At 48.5% G+C, this 17,513-nt stretch overlaps 1 protein-coding gene across 3 annotated transcripts; it reads left to right on the forward strand.

Moving 5' to 3' along the window:
• Positions 1 to 1,009: 1,009 nt before the first annotated feature.
• Positions 1,010 to 16,263, forward strand: NR2F2 (nuclear receptor subfamily 2 group F member 2). Of its 3 annotated transcripts, none has more exons than XM_063314522.1 (3): positions 1,010 to 1,129; positions 11,251 to 11,778; positions 15,417 to 16,263. In XM_063314522.1, exons 1-3 carry the CDS (start codon positions 1,087 to 1,089, stop codon positions 15,689 to 15,691), a joined length of 846 nt encoding a protein of 281 aa, XP_063170592.1. In that variant the 5' UTR covers positions 1,010 to 1,086; the 3' UTR covers positions 15,692 to 16,263. The 3 variants fall into 3 exon arrangements, with proteins under 3 accessions (XP_063170592.1, XP_063170590.1, XP_063170591.1); XM_063314520.1 differs by lacking the exon at positions 1,010 to 1,129 and adding an exon at positions 7,008 to 9,223 and having other exon boundaries at positions 11,230 to 11,778; XM_063314521.1 differs by lacking the exon at positions 1,010 to 1,129 and adding an exon at positions 7,011 to 9,223.
• Positions 16,264 to 17,513: the final 1,250 nt, after the last annotated feature.

Here is a 17,513-nt window from a genome sequence, read left to right on the forward strand (position 1 = left end):
TGGAAGGGAGGAGGGATCCCGCAGCGGGGAGCAGGCGGCCGGGCTCACAAGGCACCGCTGAACCCGCTCCTCCACAGCCCTGGTGACTGCATTCCTACGACACGCTAAGCTTGGCTGGTCTTCTCTTTACCTAAGCTTTTTGGGATGGCCTTTTGAGTTACCTTAGCCTGAGATGCACGGCTCGAACCCGGAAAGCAGGTTACTTCAGTAACCGGGGGAAGCGCGTTGTGAGAATGCAGCCAGAGGAGGGGGACCGGGGGAGGAAAAGAAGCAGAAAGTCCCAGAATTTTAAGCTTCGGACTTTCCCCCAGGCAGATGCAATTATGGTTCTGGATGTGGTTTGTTGTTGTTGATTTTCTTATCTACTCCCGTTTTCACCCGGACGCACAAGCACTCAAACTCCTCCGTTTACGCTAGGATCTGTTTCCCATCCTTCTGCAACACACATTTAATTTGGAAGCATCTCCCCCTCTCTCTTTCTCTCTCTCCTTTTCCATTGGGGGAGGGGTATGTGCCTGCGTGTGTGTCGGTGTGTGTGTGTGTGTGTGTGTGTGTGTTTCCAAAGTCTCGTCTTTCCAGCCCCAAACAAGGTGTAATCAGACGTTCTTCCTTCTAAGGAGTGAGAAGAGCGACAGATCTTTAACATTTGGGTGGGGGCTCTTTCCTCTCCCCCCCTCCATTTTTTTAAAGGCTTACATTCCTCCACTACCGTGGAGAAACTCACCCCCCCCCGCTTAAACTTAGATTGTGTGTGTGTATATATTTATATAATTCTAACCCCCCCTTTTTTTAAAAAAAAATCTTCACTCGAAGGATACGCAGGGGGAAAACACGTTTCTTCATAGACTAGAAAATATCTCACCCTTTCGTCTTTCTTCCTTTGTAATTTTTTTTTCCTTCTCTTCCTTTTTTCTCTCCCCCCCCCACCTCCCCTCGCTTAAAAAAAAACAATCAGTTTGCACAATCGTTTAGATAAACACCAAGAAGATACGTCTTCACAGCCTAAGGGAGGGAGGGGCAAAACAATAATCATAATAATAACAATTAAAAGCAATTTTGCCAACCGCTGCCCAACTAAAGAAGAAGATGCAAGCGATTTGGGATCTTGAACAAAGCAAATATACTTTGGGTATGTTTAATTCTCGTTTTAAATCTCTCTCTCTTTCTCTCTCTTTCTCCCCCACCACTCTCTCCCTCTCCCCCCCATCCCCTCTCTTGCGACGTGTTTTGGGGTGGCTGCTTCTCTTTTTCTCTGCCTTCTTCTATATTATTATTATTATTATTATTATTATTATTATTATTATTATTATTATTATTATTATTATTTGGGGGGATGTATGACTGTGTTGAGCTTTTGTGTTGCAATCTGAAGCGCTTTGCCTGCTCAGGAAGCCCCCGCGTTGCAGTCCGAGTCTGGGACTTGTTTTCTAAGCCAATGCCCCCCCCCCCCGCCCCGGAGCAGAGCAGAGCAGAGCAGAGTTGGGAACCTCATTTGGGAAAGGTTACCCGGGACGGGGTGAGCTGCACGGGGTTCTTCTCCAGGCGTCACACCGAGAAAGGAGTTGGTGTGCGGGCGCACTCTCGTGGGAAGTTTTCTTCTTGGGGGGTGGGGGGGACGATCCCATTCGCTTCTTAAAGACACCAAACGGCACCCCACATCCCCGCTTCCCAAACCCCACTGCCGATCATGCGGGAGCGTTCGGGGAAGCGAATCCATGGAACAACTGGAGCCGGCGCTACTGTGGGGTTTGAGCAAAGATGTGGTGAAGAGGCGCGCCTGGGGCGGGGGTGGAGGGAATCGGAAGGTAAGAATGCAACTCCCAGGCTGTGTGGCCACGTGCATGTGAGGTCGGTTCAGTTGGATTGATTTTTTCCTTTCTTGCAGAAATAGAGCGGTTTCTCCAACAAGTTGCTCCCCCCGCACCCCCGCACCCCACCCTTCTTCCCTTTCTTAGAATTTTTGACGAATAATAAAATAAATAAATAGGGGGTACTCACCATTGCCAGAGTGAATCGGTCGTTGGTCCAGGATCCGGGCGCAAAGTTTTGTTTGTCCCTTCCAACTCGTGTGTGTGTGTGTGTGTGAGTGAGTGTATGCGCGCGTGGAACCTGGTGGAGGGATTAAAAATCATCACGCTGGTGTCACTTTTAAAAAAATGTGGCGTGGAAAAGAGACACCCTGCCCTGCAGCCAGAAATACTCATACTCGCCTTCTGCCTGTAGAAGGAGGGGGGGGGGATATCCCCGAACTCATGCCTTCTCACCCCTCGCCCCTCCCTTAAAAAAAAAGGCTTTTCCCGGAAGCTAAGGAGGCTCGATCGAAGTCCCGAGGCCAACAGAACCTGTCTGGATAAATGGGCCATTCGGGGGGGGGGAGGGGGGGGATCAGGGAGATGTTTAAAAGCTAGAGAAGTTTAGCCGCGACTTCTCTGTCCATCCCACCCTGCCCCCGTTCGCCTGGTTAGCCTGACTCCGCGTGGCCCCCCAAGTATCTTTCACTTTAAGAGCCGCTCGTTTCTTTGGTAGCTGAGTTTTCTATGCCGGTGACAGACGTTCGCTAGGGGGCAGGCGCATACTGTACTTCTGGAGTCTCCCGGCCAGCTTCTCTGCCCCCCCCCCCCCCGCCCGTTTCTATCCTCTCTCTCTCTCTTTCTCTCTCTCTCTCTCTCTCTCTGGCGCGCTCTTTCTCTCTTGCCATCCGTCTAGCTCTCTCCTAGCCTACGTTCTAATTTCGCACTGTAAATTTTCCGACGGGTCCCGCTCTGACAGCCCCTGGGGATTTTCAAAGTGCCACTAGCCAGTGGTTAAAAATTACATTGACTTGAAAGATCAGAGCAACACAATGTGGGCCACTTTCACCCATTCAGGGCTCTTCGGGTCGAGCTGGGAGGGAAGAGAAGAGAAAGACGGGCAGGAAGCAGCCCGTCTTTCCGTACTGAGACCTTCCAAAGGAATCCGCCGAGAAAGAGGGGACTGGTCAGATTTACACCCACAGGCAGGCTGGCAGAGGAGAGAAAGAGAGGGGGAAAGCCTAAAGCGAAGGGAAGGAGGCGATCTCCCCTTTCCCAACTTCTTGGCTTTGGTTTAATTTTGGCCGCCTCTCCTTTCTCCTGCCCCCGCCCCCCCCCATTTCATCCCGATTTTTATTTTAGTTTGTTTTCCGATCCCCAATTTCTTCCTGCCTGAACCCCGGCTTTTCCCACGGGCAAAGGAATACACAGCGCTTGTTATTTACTCCAGCTGCTGGCGTCCCCCCACCGCCACCTCCGAAACTTACACAGTAGACCCCCTTCCAGCACTCACTCACGCTCAGAAGTAAAAGCGGGGTCCCAACTGGGATTCTAGCTCCCCTCCTTTCACAGGACAGCTTGAACCGGCCCGAAAGGATCCTACCTAGCTGTGCAGGGAGTTGTCCCTGAGTTCCGCGCGCCCGGGTCTCCTTTCACACGTGACGCGGGCTCCCCACGGCCAAACCTAACCCCCAGCCAGCAAACCTAGCCAGGTACTCCGGCCGGCCACGTCCACACCTGCACAGCCGTCCGCAACAGCGCCCGTCCTTTGAAAAGGAAGGGACCGGCGTTCCGCCACTGGACCTGCTTTGGCAGCTCCTTTTCCTCCGGGTCACCTTTCCGAGGCAGATGAGCCGCGCTTCTCTTGTAGGGGCCACAGAAAACACTCAGCCTTTCTCCTGGCCGCCCTTTCTCGGGTCGCCTTTGTGTTCAGGAGAAAGACATAAGACAGCCTCTTTGGTATTCATTTTCCCCCTGCAGGCGTCTTCGGAACGACCTTGCCTGGAAGAAGTTGGGAAGGAGAAATCGAGACCCTGGTCTGCAGGGCTCCCAGAGAGCGGGGCACGTCCAAAGCCCGGCCACTGCAGCTTTTCACTGGCTGGACTGATCGGGTAGCAGGTTAACCTGGCCACTGAAATTAACCCATTTTCTGGGTTGACCGTAGGCATTCCCTAACCCAACGGTCTGGGTTCGCCCCAGCCGTGCCGCGCGCACCCAAGGTTAGCACAGCTAGCCCCGCTTGTGCCCCAGCCGCTAATCTTTCACCGACCCGGCTAAGCTTGTGAGAACACAACCTGTGTGTGCATGAAAGCAGGCGTGTTTCTCGTGGCGAGTGGTCGGGAAAAAGGGCCAAGGTCGGGGCCACCCTACAGGCCGGTGGTTTTCTGGCCAGAAAGGGCTTCGCCTCCTCTCCTCGACACTGGGCCAGAGGCAAGCACAGGTCACATTTTCACTTCCCTGCCATTCCTCCGTTACACCTGCGAGCTTTTAACAGCGGCCTTTATTTCTGCTCCCCCCAAAAAAAAAATTCTGTTAGGAGGAGGAGAAGTGAGGCCAAATGCCGGTCATTGCCGGGCCCGGAGATTCTGTCGCTCTCTTAGAATGTGTGTTGCAGACCTTTGCTTCTCTGGATATACATATACATATACAATGTGTGCAGACAGACTGGGGTACTTATATGGGTGTGTGTGTGTGTGTGTGTATACATATCCTTCATACCCACCCACGTACATATATATCGCATTGCACAGACTATATATTTATGTGGGGTGTCTATCCTCTGCTTGTTCTGTCTAATGTTAACCCCGTTGAGACTTACTATTATTATTGTTATTGTTGTTGTTGTTGTTGTTGTTATTTGCCTGCTCCGAAAAGGTATTTTTGCGCAAAGGTTGGTTAGCTTTGCCCCTGTTTACTTCCGTCTCGCCACGGGCAGCGGGGTGGTTTGAATGGTTAAGCTCAGCTCAGACTGTAAAATAAAATCTAATTGCGTTGGTCTGGACATCCCTAACGTTTGGGTGTTTCGTCTGAGTGTGGGGCTCGCTGGCCCTGGATTTTGTCGCGAACTAAATAAAGAAGTCCTTCCATTCTCGGTTCAGGACGGGGGCAGGGATGGACCTCTGAAATTCCCCCTTCCAGGGTTTTCAATGTGTTTTCTTGGAATAAAAGCATGGTTTTTTTTCCTACTTCCCCCCCCCCTTTCTGTTCTCCTTACCTTGGCCCAGGGAAGGCATCTGGGTGCGAGGTCTTCCTACCTGGGAGACATACCAACACCCTGAAATGGGTGCATGCATCTGGGTACTAATGCTTTCTCATTTCTGTGTGAAACGTGGAGCAAAAGTAATAAATGGGGGTGGGGGGATCATCATCATTACCACCATCGTCTGGAGTGGTGGAGGAGAATGGCAGGGACTTCAAGGGAACAGTGAAGTTTAAGGGTCTCTATTCTGAAGTTGGACACCAGATCCTCGGTCTGATTCTCTCTGTGGGTAGGCTGAGAGATGCCTATCTCACGTATATGCCAGCCAGGCTACAAGGGGAAGATGAGCAGGTGGCTAAATCTGTACCTTTTATCGTAGGATCAGCCTGTCCCAGCGTTAAAGAAACCGGAGGTCCTAATCTAGACATAGGATCCTGAAAATGTTCAGGTTGGAAATCCAGTTTTAACTGCCTGGCTCAGAAGGACGGGTATCGACAGTGAGATCAAGTTAGACTTTAAGCCTGTGCAAACGGCAAGATCAGTGGCAGAATATTAGAGAGACCGTGGATGTTTCGTTTTATAGAGAAGTCGGGTATTATTATTATTATTATTATTATTATTAGCCAGGTAATTAAAAGTTCAGCCCGTGTACCTGTAGAACTTTAATCCGCAATGGATATTAACGGGCATTTCAGCATTGAGTGGTCTTAAGTTGTGTAAAATATTGATTCAGATCACTTCCAAGCTACCTCGAATCCCCTCTGTTGCTCCTGCTTCACAGAGGTGATTACCTTTTTTTCGGAATACCTAAAATCTCCCCGTCCAGTCTCAAGGCTAGTGGTAAAACAAGGACGGGGTGACTTCCCTGCAAATAGACCAGCCTTTCAGAGGTGAAGAAGGCAACCACTGATCTCCCAGCAGAGTTCAGAAAGTCCGTTATCTTACAAAGAGGGTTCAGACTGGTGTTATGCATTCATAAATAAATGCACACACGCACTCACACCCCTGTCTAGAATTCCAGATGCACAACCAAGCTCGTTTTTATACAAAAAAATCGGTGACAATAAAGAAGGATAATGTAATAATAATAATAATAATAATAGAGTCCCCCTTTTGCAGGAGATGGGCGGTAACAAAATTTGAATAATAAAATAAAATAAATAAATAAATGATGATGATGCATGCCCATAATCTTACTGTTGTTGCTCTAAGTTTCAAAATCTCTCAAAGTACTAGGGAGACGGAAGGAGGTAGCGAAGGGCTGAAGAGAGGGGAAAAAACAAAGTCAGACCAACAGACAGACGGGGCTGGTTCCGAGCGAAGGATAGAACAGCGGAGGTTTGGGGGGGGGGGGGTCCAGGGACGAAGCGAACAGAGCTCACTTTAGGACCGCGCGGACTTCCCGGGCTCCAGCCATCCCAGCCCTGCACAAGGCTAAACTGCCAATGAGGGGCGAGGGGAGGTCCGCGAGCTTTTGACCAGTCAAAGGCAGCCTCTTGCCTTATAAGGCGAGCGGTCGCCATGGCAACGTGTGCTAAGTTGCAGCCTCGGTGTCAAAGTTCACTATATAGAGAGCTGGGTGAGCTGAGCGCGGAGAAAGCCTCCGCCGCTCGCCCCAGCCGGTCTCCTATAAATTGCATTCACTCCTTTAACCCCCCCCGCCTCTCCTCCTCCTCCTCCTCCTCCTCCTCTCTCCTCCTCCTCTCCCGCACATCGGATCCCTGCGATTCTCGGCTCCCCCCTCTTTTCTTTCTTTCTTTCCTCTCTCTCTTTCCCTTTCTCTCTCTCTCTCTCTTCTTTTTTGTTCTTCTCCCCTTCCCCCCTTTTCTCTTCTCCTTTCAAAAAAAATAATAATTATCACTAGTACCCTCTCGGTGCATGTGCAATCTCCCCTCCTCTCTCCGCCCCCCCTCAGCTTTTGCAATCGCTTCTCCTGAAATCTCTTCTTTCTCCTCCCCCCCCCCAATCCCTACTTTCACTTGCATGCAAAACCCCAGCGCATGAATATATATATATATATATTGCTTCGGCTATTTATTATTAATCCCCCCTTCTTTTCCCTCTCTGGGGCGCTCCCCCGCCCTAGGCACCCGCCTCCAGCCCCTCGCCTCTTCCTCCTCCCGTCTTTTTATCGCGCTCTCCGGCTGGGGGCTCCTAAGCCTGGGGAGAGTTCACGCCGGTTGCCCCCCTCGCCGGCTCGCTCGCTCGCTCGATCCCCCTCCCGCCCCCTCCCCCGACCCCCCCCTCCTCCTCCTCCTCCTCCTCCTCCAGCGCCGCCGCCTCCCTCCCCCCCCTTTCCTCTCCTCCTCCTCCCCTTATCGCCCCCTGTGTTGTGCGAGGAAGCAGATTTGCTAAGAGACCCACTTGCGAAAGAAACGGGAGTAGCATAAGGCGCGGGCAAGCGGCGGCGGCGGCGTCGACAGCAGCGGCGGCGGCAGCAAGAAGAGGAGGAGGAGGAGGAGGAGGAAGGGGGAACGAGAGCCGGAGTAGCCGCAGCCGCGGAGGAAAAGGAGGAGGAAGGGGGACAAGAAGAAAAGGAAGAAGAACTGGGGGACCGAAGAGGAGAAAGAAAAAAGAAGGCTCGAAGCAGCCGACGGCAAAGAGAGAGAAGCCGAGCGCAGAACACGCCGGGAGAGACTTCCGATTTTGGGAGGGAGGGAGGAGGGGGTACGTGTGTGTGTGTGAGAGAGCGCGCGCGGGTGCGTGAGCGCGTGGAGGGTGCGTGTGCGAGGGGGAGCGCGCGCGCGTGTGGTTTTTGTTTGGTTCCTTCCCCCCCACGCCCCGTCTCTCTCTCGCTCCCTCTCTCCTCCTCCTCCTCCTCCTCCTCCTCTTCCCCGGTTGATGTTTCTACAGCTTCGCCAAACTCCGAGCGGGGCATCCGATCCAAACCCCGCCAGGAGCAGGAGCCAGGCCGGGTCTCCGGGCCGGCGTGCGGAGCGCGGGATCTTTCTGGGCTCGCCTGCGCCTCCTCCGAGCTGCTGCGAGCTTTCGCCCGGCTTGCTTTCCATGGCTTTTCTGAATGGCTGACTGCGGGCTTCGCTGGATCTGGCCCCCAGACGCCCGCCCCTGCTCTTGCTACTCGGGTCGGCTCCAAGAGAGAGAGGGAGGGAGAGACCTTTGAAGAGAAGCGCTCTCTCTCTCTCTCTCTCTCTCTCTCTCTCTCTCTCCCTCCCCAGGCGTCCCCTTTTGTATTTTTTTTTACTTTTCTTCCTCTTTTGCTAACAGACAATCGCCTCGCGCCTTCCTCCTCCTCCTCGCCTCCTCTTTCTTTCTTTTTCTTTTCTCTCGTCCACCCGTTCGCGTTCCCCCTTTCCTTTTCAGTCCACTTTCGCGTGCGTGCCTGCTGTTTGTGTGTATGTCTCTGCGTGTGTGTGTGCGCGCGCGCCTCCCGCATTTATTTACTATTTTGCAAGGACGGGGGAGCCACACAACCTTTTCTACCACCGCCCCTCCGCAAAAAGCATTAAATTAAACTGAACGGAAGGACCCGGAAAGGGAGGAAAAAACAAAACAAGTAAGCAAACGAGGGGGAAAAAAAAGAAAATCACCACCACCACCAACGCGCCCCCTTCCACTCCAGCAACTTCCAGCCAAGAAAATAAGAATAACTTGCCAACGTGAACTGCGAGAGAAAAAGGCTGGGGGGGGAGCAAATAAACTAAAATAAAAGTGGACCCCCGTTCTCCTTAGACCTCCGCAGCTCTCTCCGGCTCAAACGGCAGGCGCAACCCGCCGGGGAAGCGGATCCGCCGGCCACAGCAAGCGACGGGGGGGCGCGCGATTTGGCCACGGTGTCCCTTAGATATGGCAATGGTAGTGGGCGCCTGGCGAGACCCGCAGGACGATGTGGCCGGCCCGCAAGGAACGCAGCCTTCGCAAGCCCCCCCTGTGCCGGGAGCCCCGACGGGCGCCCCCCATACCCCACAGACGCCGGGCCAAGGAGGGCCTCCCAGCACCCCGGCTCAGACCAACCCGGGCAACCAGCAAAACCAAGGGGAGAAGCAGCAGCAGCAGCAGCACATCGAGTGCGTGGTGTGCGGGGACAAGTCCAGCGGCAAACACTACGGGCAATTTACGTGTGAAGGCTGCAAGAGCTTCTTCAAGCGCAGCGTCCGGAGGAACCTTAGCTACACGTGCCGCGCCAACCGGAACTGCCCCATTGACCAGCATCACCGCAACCAATGCCAATATTGTCGCCTCAAGAAATGCCTGAAGGTTGGCATGAGACGGGAAGGTATTGGAATTTCATTTGTTTTCCATTTCTCACCCGTCGGCGGGGAGGGGAGTCAGGCAGGGGTACCCCCTCCGAATACGCAGCACCCATAAACTGAAATCCAGCTTGGGGAGGACTAGATACTTGATTTTTTTTTTTTTTTTGAGTCTGCTTTGTTTTGGCGGGCAAAATCGAGGTGCTTCCTATATACTTTTTTTCTTTTCTTTTTTAAGGACTGATCTGGGGTTGGTTTGTTCTCCTGCGTTGGAGGAAATGAGGCGAGAAGAGTTGGGGAGGGAAGAAAAATGTCTTGAGTTTCTGGGCTGGGGGTGGGAGGAATGCAAAGGCTTTCCTTAGCAGCCTCGATCCTAAGAAAAAGCAACTTTGTCTTTTCGCTCTCTCCTCCCGCATCCCACCCTCCTCGAAATGGGTCGGGGTCTCTCTTAGCTGGGATAGATTCCAAATGGATCCAGAGAAGGGAAGAAGGAAAAACGCTGAGAGGGGGGTTAGCCTCACCAACCGAGGAGAAAGGCAGGCTCCGGGCGATCTCAGCTACGTAAACTTCTTTCTCTTGTTCTCGTTCGCCCACCCCCACCACCCCTCTTCCTTTTCGTTCCCGCTCTCTAATAATCATAACCCATAAATAAATCCTCGATCGATCGATCCCCTCGCCGCAGCTTTCCGATCGTGTCTTCCGTTCGGAATTCCGGCAGGCTCCTCTCCGCTGTCTTGGCTTACCGGAGTTCCGGAGAGTCTCGCTCTTCCACGCGGTCCTTTTGGCCTTCGGAAGACGACAATAAAAATGTTCCCGATTTCCTTGATTACAGATTGCTATTTTTTGTGGCTCGGAGAAGGGGTGGGGGGGCGTTGAGAAGACGGACGCGGGGAACCTGGGGGACGCGAAGCTCTGGAAGGAAAGCAGATTTCGGAGCGTGGAAAGCAAAGGGTCGAGAGGCAGGCGAGGATTTTTATTTTTATTTTTATTATTATTTTTAGCAAGATGGAGCGCCGCGGCGGAGAAGCTCGGAGAGGGAAAGGCGAGCTGCTGCTTCTCTTAATGGCGTGGCGCGCTTCCACTCCCTCAGCCTCCGCTGTTTCGTTGTTTTGGGGCTGAAACAAGCTTTCCCTCTTTTGAGGATCTTGCTGGCTTTCGGTAACCCTACGGGTCAGGCTGCGGCCAGCCCCCTGCTTTCCCTGCCTTGCTTCGGCTTTCCTTGCAGTGAATCTCGATTTCTTTCATTTTCTCTCTGTGTCACCACCATGTAAATTTATGAACAAAACCCAAGGCCCACTTTCTGCAAAACAGACGATTCCCGAGCCTTCCAACAGCCACCGCTTCCTCTCGCCCCTGGCTCGGAGCAGCGGAGAAATGTAACAATAGAACCCAGGGAATCTACATTTTCCTCCTGCCCCATTGCAGTGTTTATTTTATTGGATTATTTTTTATTTTATTTTATTTCTTTTTGCTCCGGCCTGTTTTGAGGAAGAGGGATAGGGAAACAGCGGTGGAGATCTCTCTCTCTCTCTCTCTCCCTCCCTCCTTCCCTCCCTCTCTCAGCCTGACAGATTGTCTCCCTTTCCTTTTGGTGGTTTTTGTTTTTATTTTATTTTATTGTTTAGAAATCAACAGATCAAAGGGCTGGTATAAAGGCCAAGGCCAAGAAGATTTCAGAAGAAAGGCGGGTTGGAAACGTGGGGCAGTTTCATCCGAGGCGTTTCCCAAATAGCTTCTGCTTGTATCTTGCTCTTATCTTGAGGTGGGGGGGCATCCCCCTAAGAATTCAAACTTCCCCTTCCACGTCCACAGCCCCCCTCGGAAACTATCACACAAATATGTGAATGTCTCTACTTTCAGTCGATGGAGAAGGGGGGGGGGTGCGTCTTGACCTTCCCAGGTCCTTTTGATTCCCTCCCCTCCTCCGATCTCCCCTTCTCCCTCCTGCCCCCGCCCCAGAAAACAAGCCAGCCAGCTGTAGATCTGATAGCACCATCGCCCTTCTTAGCAATGCAGGTATTAATTGCTGTAGTTTCTTCCTTATTTACTGCAGCCGTCCAGAGGGGCAGAATGCCACCCACACAGCCGACCCACGGCCAGTTCGCCTTAACCAACGGGGACCCCCTGAACTGTCATTCGTACCTCTCCGGATATATTTCTCTGTTGCTGCGGGCAGAGCCTTACCCGACTTCTCGCTTCGGCAGCCAGTGCATGCAGCCGAATAACATTATGGGCATCGAGAACATTTGCGAATTGGCCGCTCGGATGCTCTTCAGCGCCGTGGAGTGGGCCCGGAATATTCCTTTTTTCCCCGACCTCCAGATCACCGACCAGGTGGCCCTGCTGCGGCTGACCTGGAGTGAATTGTTTGTTCTCAACGCCGCCCAGTGCTCCATGCCTCTCCACGTCGCCCCTCTCTTGGCAGCCGCCGGCCTCCACGCGTCGCCCATGTCCGCCGACCGCGTGGTCGCCTTTATGGACCACATACGCATCTTTCAGGAGCAGGTAGAAAAGCTCAAAGCCCTGCACGTGGATTCGGCGGAATACAGCTGCTTGAAGGCGATTGTCCTCTTCACCTCAGGTAGGGGCAGCCTCCGCCGGGGAGGGGGGTGCCTCCGGTTTGGGGTCACCACTTGCGACCGTTTGTGGGGAGCGGGATTCAGGTCCCAGACACCAGGCCCCCTCTTTCTCCTCTGTCCTGATTTTCCTGGAAGAAATGCAAAAGGAGAGGTAGGAGCTGTCTATAGAGGTTGGTTGCGAGCTGGCTGGGTTTTCCGGGGAAAGGAGAGGAGGATTGGAGCTGTGGTCTTTCCTGACCCGGAGGCAGGTCCTGCTGTATCTCGCGTCAGCTCTGTAGGCCTCGGGTTAAATAAAGTTCGGAAACTTCTCTTCCCCTTCACTTGGGGGCAAATAAAGAGAGGCCGAGAGAATATATATTGCTAAGAGCAGGAGGCTGGATAAACTGTACGTGGTGTCAAGACAACAGGGAGAGAACAACTTCGTCCTGTTTTTGTTCTCAATGGAGCCCCACCGAACCGCTGTGGATGGGAAGGGGTGGGTGGGTGGACGTTAGTCTCCAGAGTTGTCCCACGGAGCTCAGAGAGACTGGCTTTTGTGTCTCTAAGCAGAAGACTGTGCCGTGCAGAAAGCCTAGCTTCCTATTTGAGACGATTGAAAGACAGCAAGCTGCTAAACGACAAGGACCAGCAAAATAAAAAGTAACATAAACCAATTGCTTCAATAAAACAAAATAAATAAATAAAATAAGGTCACCAGGCAAGGTGATGTTCTACTCACAGACAGAAAGAAATCTGCTGAGCTTCATAATAATAATAATAATAATAATAATAATAATAGTAACAACAATAGCAATCACCATCGTTCTCTGCAATAAGCAAACCTGATCTGTCCTAGAAATGGTTTGAGTAGATAAATCTTCACTAGAAAAGCTGTTGGCCTTCTAACAGCATCTAAACAAAGAGACAGGTTTTGTCCTTAGTTGAGAAAAGATTATTAAGTTTAAATGTAGCACACCGGTGTGCACATGCATGCACTTATATTCAAATTGCTGTTTCCCAAACCACAGCTTCCTATGAATGAATATTCCTAATAATATTGTTTCATCAGTAACTGCAGTAAAGGATAAGGCCATTGTAATTCAGCAATTGCAGAATCCCAGGGTCTTCCCTCTCCCCATTTTAACAAGTCATAAAAGCTGAAAATAGGCCATTTGAACAATCAAACATGGGGGAAAAAAATCTAACCAGGGAGAAAATATATTTCTGTGCCAACTTTCTCCTGTATAAAAATAGTGCTACAGTTATAAAACAATAATGGAATGTATGATGAAATCTAATTAACCATGGCTGGACCTGGATGACTAAGATATCTGATGTTAACTCTGGAGGTGAAATATTTCAAATCATGTCTGCCTTTTATACGACAAGGAAAATAAAAACAGCAACAACAACTCATGAGATCAAGTCTCTAATGTTTGCCTAACAGTCCAGAGAAAGTAGCTGAAGATGCAGTCATATCTTAAGATTTCTATTTCTTTCCTAAATAATAAGTAATCTTGGGAAAAAGGCCACTTCGTATAAAAGGAGGCAAGGTCTGTGAAATCCTCGTATGTAGAAATGTCCTTGCAATCAGGAAACTGGCCTAGCAAAGTGCAGTTTATATGAGAAAATAAAGTCTTACAATTCAGTTCTTGTCGTGTTAAAGGAGATCTGGGGGGAAACCAAGAGTCTTTCTGGACTTTGTCCAAAATTTAGGTCATGACCTGAACTTCCTTTTATATATTATTGCTTTCCACAATTGCATTTTTTCCCCTGTCCAAATCTTCGTTCCCCACCCAAATCACTTGAGCTCCAAATGTGGTTGATTGTCAGAAACAATTCTATAAACGAAGTGTGTGTGTGTGTGTGTGTGTGTGTGTGTGTGAAGTTGGTGTCTCTCTGTATGTCTGTGTAATTTAAAGGGAAATAATTTCTTAGGGCTTTTCCTTCAAACTCCATCTCTCCTTTCTCCCAAATATTGACTTCAAAGAAATTTATCTTCCACATTTATGATTATCATTTGAATTAGTGCAATTAATATTGTTCCCTTTTCCGGGAAAGTCTTCAAGGCATGGTCACCTTTAAAGTGTGAAATTTATGACTGTTTGCAAAATGCGGATCTGCATGTAAATTGCCTTTCCAACGTAGATAAGGCTTCTGTTATCTGATTTTGTGGAGTTATAAAACGGGGGGAGGGGGCGGAAACGGATGCGGGATTGGCCAATTCAGACGCCCTAATATACCGCAGGGCCTGGCGTGTATTTGAAAGCCCGCAGAGAGGCATCTGATTTCTTTCTTTTTTCCTGGGCCTTTTCTATAGATCCTGGACAGGGATTCTAATGGCTTTCAAAATATGCATGTGTTAGTACTTTACCCAGCCAGCTAAGGTCACAACCTGAGTCAAGCCAGCTTTTGATTAAAAGGGCTTTCATTGTATTTTAGCTTGTCAAATGTGGAACCGTATTTATTTTATTTTATAAATAAATATATATATATTATAAATAAATATATATATATATAATATATATATATATATATTATTTCATATTATATATATGAAAGCCAGCAGAGGGGAAGAGGGAGAAAACAGCTCTAATGAAGAGAGAGATCAGACTCTGCATGGTTGCCTTTGAATAAGCTAAACTGACAAGATCAGTTTTAAAGGACCACTTAAATCACTTTCAAAGACGAGGAGAAACTGCAGTGTCTCTTTTAAGGAGAATCGCTTCTTTTTTTCTTTCTTTCTTTCTTTCTTTCTTTCTTTCTTTCTTTCTTTCTTTCTTTCTTTCTTCCTTTCTTCCTTTCTTCCTTTCTTCCTTTCTTCCTTCCTTTCTTCCTTCCTTTCTTCCTTTCTTCCTTTCTTTCTTCCTGGGTGCTGCTGGGCACCATTCTTTTGAGCCGAACTAATTTCTGAACGTAGGTGGCTTTCTTTAAAACTCATCTGTCTCCCCTACTCTCTCGGTTGGGGTCTGCATCATTTATTTTTCCCAATATTTTTTTTTGTTTTGGGGGGACAGAATACAGAGCTTCTTATTTCTCCCTTCCCTGCTCCAAAACACACCTTCCCTTTTCCCAACTTCACCAAGAAATTACAAATCTGTGCAGATTCGGGGAAAGGGGGAAAGACACCCACCCATTCCAGAAACTCGGGGTGGAGGGGGCAATTTTTAAAAAAAGCCCAACGGGGAGGGGGGTCAGCACGTGCTCAGCGTGTTGTCTTCCTCAAACAGCCCCCCCCCCCCCGGGCTTCAACACCAAAGAAAACACCTTGCTTGCTTCAAAACAGGGTTCCTCGGGAGAAAGCCCGGCTTTCAGTAGGCGGAGAGGGAAGGTCGCTGTGATGGGAACTCTGTAAGGGCTGAATTTGGGGTGAATCGTGTTTGGAAGTGGAGCAGATCTGGGGCGCAAGTCTAGAGGGAGCCATAAGGCCCTGTCCTAACCCCTTTTACGGGAGGGTAAGGTGACCGATTTTAAACAGGCCGTCCCGTAGGATTCTAGCTCTGTGCCTGTTTCACTGTAGTGAATTTACCGTGCTTGTACCGGTGGCGATGATGTGTGTGTGTGTGCGCGCAAACTGTATACACCATTTATTAAAGAAAACCATGTCTTATTTAACACTGACGACGGTCCCCCCCTTTCTTTGAACCCCCCTTTCTTCTAGATGCGTGTGGTCTATCCGACGTAGCGCACGTTGAAAGTTTACAAGAGAAGTCCCAGTGCGCGTTGGAAGAGTACGTGAGGAGTCAGTATCCAAACCAGCCCACCCGTTTTGGGAAACTGTTGTTGCGCCTCCCCTCTCTTCGCACCGTCTCTTCCTCGGTCATAGAGCAATTGTTTTTCGTCCGTTTGGTAGGTAAAACCCCCATAGAAACCCTTATCAGAGATATGCTACTATCTGGAAGCAGTTTTAATTGGCCGTACATGGCCATCCAATAAGAGAAAGGGGGAAAAAATGTTGGAGAGAGGAAAAAAAACCCCACAAATCAGAGAATTGGACAAAGCAAAACAGAACAAAAATGGAAAATTTGGAACAGAGGAATCGCGAGTGACATTGGGTCTGGCGGTTGTTTAAACGTCCTTCAGTTAAGCAAGGATGTAACATCTTGGCTAAAAGAAGAGAGGAGAATAATTTGAATGGACTATAGATTTTTTAAAAAGAGAGACTTGTTCAATGGACTTTTTACAGAATGCATTAAAATTCCCTTGTCTTTCACAAGTTACTATTTCTCTCTCACTCTCTCTCTCTTTAAAAAGAAAAAAAGCTTTTTTTCTCTTTCTTCCTTCCTTCCTTCCTTCCTTCCTTTCTTTCTTTCTTTCTTTTTTGAGGGGGTGTTAAAACGTTGAAATGCAATCTCTCGCTAAAAGTGCATTTTAAAAAAAGCAAATCTGTAGAAAATTAACATAATGGAAAAAAAATTCTCTCTCTTCCTTTCTCTCTCTATCTCTCTTTCCAAATTACTGATTTGTCCAACATTGTCTGCGTACCTATAAGATTTTGTTTTGGCTTTTTTTTTTTTGTTTTAAGAAATCCTGGTTCCAAACCAGTTTATTCTGTGGCTCTATAATAATTTTGATATAATCTTGGTTTCATTTTTTCTTTTTCTTTTCTTTTTTTAAGAACTGTGTATCCTTTAAAAAGTATATGTTCTGAAAGAATTAAAACTGTCTTGGGAAGGTTTCTGAGAAGAACATAAAATTGGGAATAATGGAAAAGCCCCCACCCCCCAATAATTCTAGAAAGATGGAAGCGCACTTAAATCCGGTCAGCCAAAAATTTAGCTTCAAGCTTCAAGCTACAACTATAATTATAGCTTTTTAAAAAAGAGAACCACGATCATCCTGCCTGTAGCCTGTCTGCTGGTAGAGGTATGTGTATATGTGTGTATGTGTGTGTGTGTGTTGTGTATATACAATACACGCACACATACACACACACTTAAATGCATATATGGCAAAACATGGATTTTGGAAGGGAATTGGGTATTTCTTGGAGAGAGATTGTGTCCAAGACACAACGTGGTTTTGATGAAAACATGCATACATACATGTACACAGGAAATCACACAGACAGACTCATCACAAAGTTAACTTTTTTGTAATTTGAATGAAATTGGGTTCCGCCTAGTTGTCCTGAATTGTTACCGAGTTCCTCTATCTGTTTGTATATTTGCAAGCTCTTTGTATTATAATACTTGTTGATATTTCCCTTTTTTTAAAGAAAAAGAAAAAAACCATTGAATTCAGCATGACAAAAAAAAAATAACACTACTGTTGGCACTTATAGATAATGTGGTTGATTCAGTACCTTAGAGTTTACAGTTTTTGTGTTTTAAAGAAAAAAAAACTGAAGGGTTTTTTTTAAGTGCAACATTTCTGTATACTGTAAAAGTTATAATAACTGAAAACTGTTTGGTCCAGTCTTTGTGTGTTATATTCCAAGGAAAAAAATTGAAAGTATTCAGAAATTAAAATATTATTTGATATCTGACCACTTGTACGACTCTCCTAAGTGTCCTTGTGGGAAAGTAAGTGTCCATGGGTGGTGTGTGTGTGTCCCTGTTTTCCTTCTCTATATAGTTCAGATTAGTCAGTCCTTGTCAAAATCAGTGTTACAAGGGAGTTTGGATAGCTGTTCTATTTTAATTTGTAGAATGGAAGGAAATATTGGTGATGACAGGGAAGGCACAGAGATTCAGCTCTACAAGTCTTCTTTCTGATTTTTTCAAAAGGAAAAAAAAGTAAATTTCCAAGATGTTGC

The sequence above is a fragment of the Candoia aspera genome, chromosome 13 (assembly GCF_035149785.1).
Source record: "Candoia aspera isolate rCanAsp1 chromosome 13, rCanAsp1.hap2, whole genome shotgun sequence".
Taxonomy (NCBI): domain Eukaryota; kingdom Metazoa; phylum Chordata; class Lepidosauria; order Squamata; family Boidae; genus Candoia; species Candoia aspera.

What these genes read in the sequence shown, in the direction of transcription:
- NR2F2 (XM_063314520.1), top strand. Translation starts at nt 8,794, where the DNA reads ATGGCAATGGTAGTGGGCGCCTGGCGAGACCCGCAGGACGATGTGGCC. An exon ending in GGTTGGCATGAGACGGGAAG is followed by an intron (nt 9,224 to 11,229) that starts GTATTGGAATTT and finishes TAATTGCTGTAG; the next exon opens with TTTCTTCCTTATTTACTGCA. An exon ending in GATTGTCCTCTTCACCTCAG is followed by an intron (nt 11,779 to 15,416) that starts GTAGGGGCAGCC and finishes CCTTTCTTCTAG; the next exon opens with ATGCGTGTGGTCTATCCGAC.